This window comes from Myotis davidii, unplaced genomic scaffold (assembly GCF_000327345.1).
Source record: "Myotis davidii unplaced genomic scaffold, ASM32734v1 scaffold26, whole genome shotgun sequence".
NCBI lineage: Eukaryota > Metazoa > Chordata > Mammalia > Chiroptera > Vespertilionidae > Myotis > Myotis davidii.
Window position 1 is genome coordinate 1,810,289 of NW_006299245.1, and position 5,360 is coordinate 1,815,648.

A 5,360-nucleotide genomic window follows, 5' to 3' on the forward strand; every position below is an offset into this window, starting at 1 on the left:
GGGTGATGTGGGGACGGACACATAATTAATATCTTAATCAATAAAAAAAATATTAAAAAAAATAACGATTGAACAATAATGTGTGTTAAACACGGTGCCAAGTGCTTTAGATACCTTATCTCATTTAATCTTCACAATAATTTTACAAGGCAACTACTACTATAATTCCCATTTTATAGTCAAGAGAAGTGAGGTTCAAAGCTGGCAAGTTACTCAGGGAGTGGAGCCAGAAAGTGTAAGAGCCAGGACTCAAACCTAGTTTTTCCTCTCTCTTTAAACTAAAGTAGTATAGAAGTATTGAGAAGTGAGAGGTTATTCTGGCAACCCATGTAACTAATAGCGTGTATTTTTATCTCCTAGGCCCATTGTCAGTCCAAAATGTCACAGTTACTCATGTGACCCCAACAGAAATATTTTTACATTGGGATCCTCCAGATCCTGAGTCTTTTCACCATTATCTTGTAACTACGTTGGATGTTCAAGATAATAAATCAGAAGAGGTGTTTGTTGAAAAACCCAACATATCAACAGCAATTAGAGGTCTCAAATCTTTCCACCATTATTTGATATATCTATTCAGTGTAGCAGAACGAGGAACTTTAAGCTGCTTTGAGCAACCTATTTCAGCCATTACAGGTGAGTGTGGGCATATTTTTCCTTTTAATAAAACATATATAAACTGAATATATTGGGCTATTGTTTGGATGAAATTTAATTGTGTTGATCCTTTAAAGGTACATACAGTTGAATATTTGCTTGTATGTTGGATCACAATTTTAAGCATAGATTCTAAATAACTAAATTAATTTAGATTTAAACATCAACATTGTTTCAACCAGAGTTCCTAGAAGATATCTTTATCACAGCCATGGCCAGAAAATAAATTATCATAAAATATGAAGATTGGTTCACCCAGTTCTCTTTAATAACACTAGATCCAACAAATATGAAGGTCTGCACATTTAATCAGTTTTACTTTGTTCATTTTCTTACTCAGTGTGATTATTTGACCGCTAGGGGGCAGTTTCACCCAGGACTTTTGGCCAATGCATTTCTAATCTCTACTCACCTCCACATGACAGTTTTTTGAATCCTTGTCTAGAACATAATAATTTATCTTATTTAAGCATTCTATTGACCTCTTTAAGTATAAGCCACTCTTTTTTAAAAGATAAAACACTATTGTATGAAACTGCATAGGTAAACACCTCTCCCTTTGTGTGTAATATGTGTATTATTCGTGCATGTGTCTATTTAACATGCCTTCATGCAAAGTTCTTTGAAATTTCACCATTAAAATGTACACCTATTAGAGCTGAAGTGGAAAACCTACATGTTCACAGCCATAGATGAATTGGCCTTCTCATACTTGTGGAAATACTTGGTAGTCTTTGAAAATATTAATAAGAAAATATATTATTTAATGTTTATGAAATTGCAAATGCTTAACATACATGTATTCAGTATTGAAAATCCTAACCAAGAGAATTTTTCCAATTGGATACTAGATATCAGATGTTTTTCTCCTCTGAGCTCAGACAAAGCATCCTTCATTTGATAAATGCTTAGCTGAGTTCCTTACACTTTAAGAAGATAGTTTCATTTTTTTTTTTTAAATATATTTTATTGATTTTTTACAGAGAGAAAGGGAGAGAGATAGAGAGTTAGAAACATCGATGAGAGGGAGCAAGATAGTTTCATTTTTAACTGACAGGCAGACTTGGAGGATTTCTCATAGATACATTAATTCTGAAGTCATATTAAAATCTCCTGTGGTACATACCTATTTATTTACTAGAGGGAGGAGAGAAAGGTGCATGGGAGTCTGCATGGTTATTTATTTGTTTTTTAAATATATATATTTTTATTGATTTCGGAGAGGGAGAGAGAGGTAGAAACATCAATGATGGAAGAGAATCATTGTTCACCTGCCTCCTGCATGCCCCACACTGGGGATTGAGACTGAAACTCGAGCATGTGCCTGACCGGGAATCAAACAGTGACCTCCTGATCCATAGGTCAATGCTCAACCACTGAGCCACACCGGCTGGGCCTGCATGTTTAATTTTGGGTCATTTGCTATGTATATTAACTGTAAGCTGACACAGCAGTACTTGTCCAGAATTTAGTAACCCAGTGCTTTTTTACTCCCCTGAGGTTAAGGCCATATTCTTTTATTTTCATTTATTATTTACTCAACAAATTATTTTTTAGTATCTGGAGCTGCAATAGATACTAGAGATGCAAATGTGAATTAGACCTGGTCTCTGCCTTCCACTAATGGAGCAAGACGAATACATTTTAAAAAAGTGGTAATGCTGAGTTTTAATTGCTATTATAGGGAATGCTTTGGATACTGTGGAAGTGAAGAGAGGGATCAGTTAGCCCAGACTTTGGGAGCAGGGATGGTTACAGAAGTCTCCCTGTGGAGGAGTGGTGCTCTGAGTTATAAAGGAACAGAAGAAGTGCACCAGGTGGGAGTGAGGAGGCAGCAGAATGTTGCAAGAGGACCAAATAGATGTACATACACAGAGAGGGCCAAAGAAGAGGCATCTGTCTACCCATACCTGGGAAAGCCAGAGAAGGCTTTAAAAATTATTTTAAATTAATTTCAGAGAAAGGAAGGGAGAGGGAAAGAAAGATAGAAACATCAATGATGAGAGAGAATTTATGATCAGCTGCCTCCTGCACACCCCCTACTGGCGATTGAGCCCGCAACCCAGGCATGTGCCCTGACTGGGAATCAAACACGTGACATCCTGGTTCATAGACCAATGCTTAAGCACTGAGCCACTGCGGCCTGGCCAGAGAAGGGTTTTTGAGGAGACCAACATTTGAACACCGAACATTGAAAGTAGATTGACATGGCTGGAGTACAGAGGGTCATGAAGATAGAGTCTAGAAAATGTAAGTAAACTAGACACATAACAGGAAGAGCCTTGATACATAAGAAGGAGTATCTTTTTATTCAGTAAAATTTAATTTCTTTGGGGCATGGAGCCTTTTGAGAATGGAAAAATGAATGGACCCTCTCCCATGAAAATGCACAGAGAATTCTGTGCTTATAGGGCTGTCATAGACTTACCAAGTAGTTGCTCCCTCAATCTCTGGTTGTGTGTGGCATTCAGTAGATTTCATCTCAGTCCTCCACTGGAGAAAATGTTTATAATAGCTACTAGAGGCCCGGTGCATGAAATTTGTGCCCAAAGGGCGGGGGGGGGGGTGTCCCTCAGCCCAGCCTGCACCCTCTCCAATCCAGGACCCATCGGGGGATGTCTGACTGCTGGTTTAGGCCTGATCCCAATTGGGGCAAAGCGGGCGGTTGGACATCCCTCGCGATCTGGGACTGCTGGCTTCTAACTGCTCACCTGCCTGCTGGCCTGATCCCCCTAACTGCTCTTCCCTGCCGGCCTGATCCCTCTAATTGCTCTTCCCTGCTGACTTGGTCCCCCTAACTGCTCTCCTCTGCTGGTCCGATCCCCCTAATTGCGTGCCCCTGCTCCTAACCACCTCTGCCTCAGCCTCGCCACCATGACTGTCCAGAAGGACGTCCAGAAGATCGTCCGGAATATGTCCAGTCTAATTAGTATGTTACCTTCCCTAATAAAAGAGAGAGAACCAGCAGGATTTTACCTTATCTAATTAATATATTAGGTAATATATTACCTTATCTCATTAGTATATTACCTGTACTAATAAAAGTATAGATAAGGTTTGCAAGTACATAAGAACAAAGATCTGAAGTTGTTTCACCCCGGAGACTTGTGAATAGTTTTTGTAATTGGATTATGCTGGTATTTTCTGATAATTTTACATAAATGATCAGTTTCAACACCAAGTCAGTCCAACTGTGATTTTGTGGAATTAAAGTATGGGATGAACAGAGTGGGTCTGGCTGAGAATGATACTTTCCTGAAAAATTCAAAAGGGTCTTTAATTATGTTGATAAGGAAGTAAACTTCAGAACAGATTAAAAATCAAATTATAGTTTCTTCAAATAAAATAATTAGGAAAATCATAATAAATTCTTTAAAGATTATTTAAAGTAAAACTACTGAACAATTTAAAATTCCATAATCATCTTTATTGTAATGAACTAATGATTTATTATTGTGCTTGGGAACTATTAAAAGTTCAGGTAAAGTTTATAACATAGGACAAAGAATTAAGACTAAAAGGAAGGCATTACAAATTCCAGAGTGTTATATAGTAGTAAAAACCACAAGGCTTGATATTCAAATAAATTGTGTAAGGAGATAAGTCTAAGTATTTTCTTTGGTTATTGCAATAGAGTATCAAGGAAATTTTCTCCAATTATGTTCTAAATGAATTATAAACACAATAATTTTCTCTTTATTTCTAAATGTGTCATACCTTTTAGAAATTAGAAAGTTAATATAATTTAAATTTGCAACTAACTTTATGATAAATACTAGTCCTAAAGTTCTAAAAACCATCTACATGTTAATATGCCTAAATTTATATCTCTTGCTCAGACCATTCTCCTGAACTCTAGACTTAAATATCTAACTGCCTACTCAATATATCTCATTTGGCAATCTAAGAGACAACTAAAATGAAATATGTCCAAAGCTGAACTGCAGATATTCCTACCCAAATCTGCTTTACCCAGAACCCTTTCCACATAGATTCATTCATCCAACTGTTTAGGTCAAAACCTTCAAGGCGTTGTTAACCCTTGCATTTCTTTCACAGCCTACACCCAATCTGTAAGGAAATCCTGCTGGTTCTCTCTCTCTTTTTTAAAGTATATTTTTATTGATTTCAGAGAGGAAGAAAGAAGTAGAGAGAGATAGAAATATCAACGATGAGAGAGAATCACTGATCGGCTGCCTCCTGCACTCCCCGCACTGGGGATTGAGCCCGAAACCTGGACACGTGTCCTTGACTGGAATCAAACCTGGGACCCTTCAGTCCTCAGGCTGACACTCCATCCACTGAGCCAAACTAGCCAGGGCTGGTTCTCTCTTTAAAGAAACCCAGAATCCCACCGCTTGTCCCCACTTAGGGCTATGGTCAAGCAGGCCACCAATCTCTCACATAGACGACTGGCCTTGCTCCCCTATGTCTACCATTGGCTCTCTCCATAGTCTGTTATTGATAAAAACAGCCAAGTGATTCTTGAAAATGTAGGAACGGTTATGCCTCTGCATTTGACCCTGTAGTTGCTACCTGTTTTATTCAAAGTGAAAGCCTGGGAGCCTTGCAGGGCCTGGCTCCCTGTGAACCCCTGGCCTCATCCTTTCACTCTACCCTTCATTCACTCTGGCGTTCTTCCTGTGCTGGAAGATGCCTGGTAAACTCCTATCATAGGGATTTTACATTAGTTGTTTTTTTTT

General features: G+C 38.3%; 1 protein-coding gene across 1 annotated transcript in view; it reads left to right on the forward strand.

The window, feature by feature from the left end:
* Nucleotides 1–3,531: 3,531 nt before the first annotated feature.
* LOC102772057 (tenascin-R) overlaps nt 3,532–5,360 on the forward strand; it is a 17,901-nt gene continuing 16,072 nt past the window's right edge. Inside the window, exon 1 of the mRNA XM_015571107.1 lies at nt 3,532–3,586. Within this exon, the coding sequence (XP_015426593.1) occupies nt 3,532–3,586 (55 nt within the window). The remainder of the gene's footprint in view (nt 3,587–5,360) is intronic.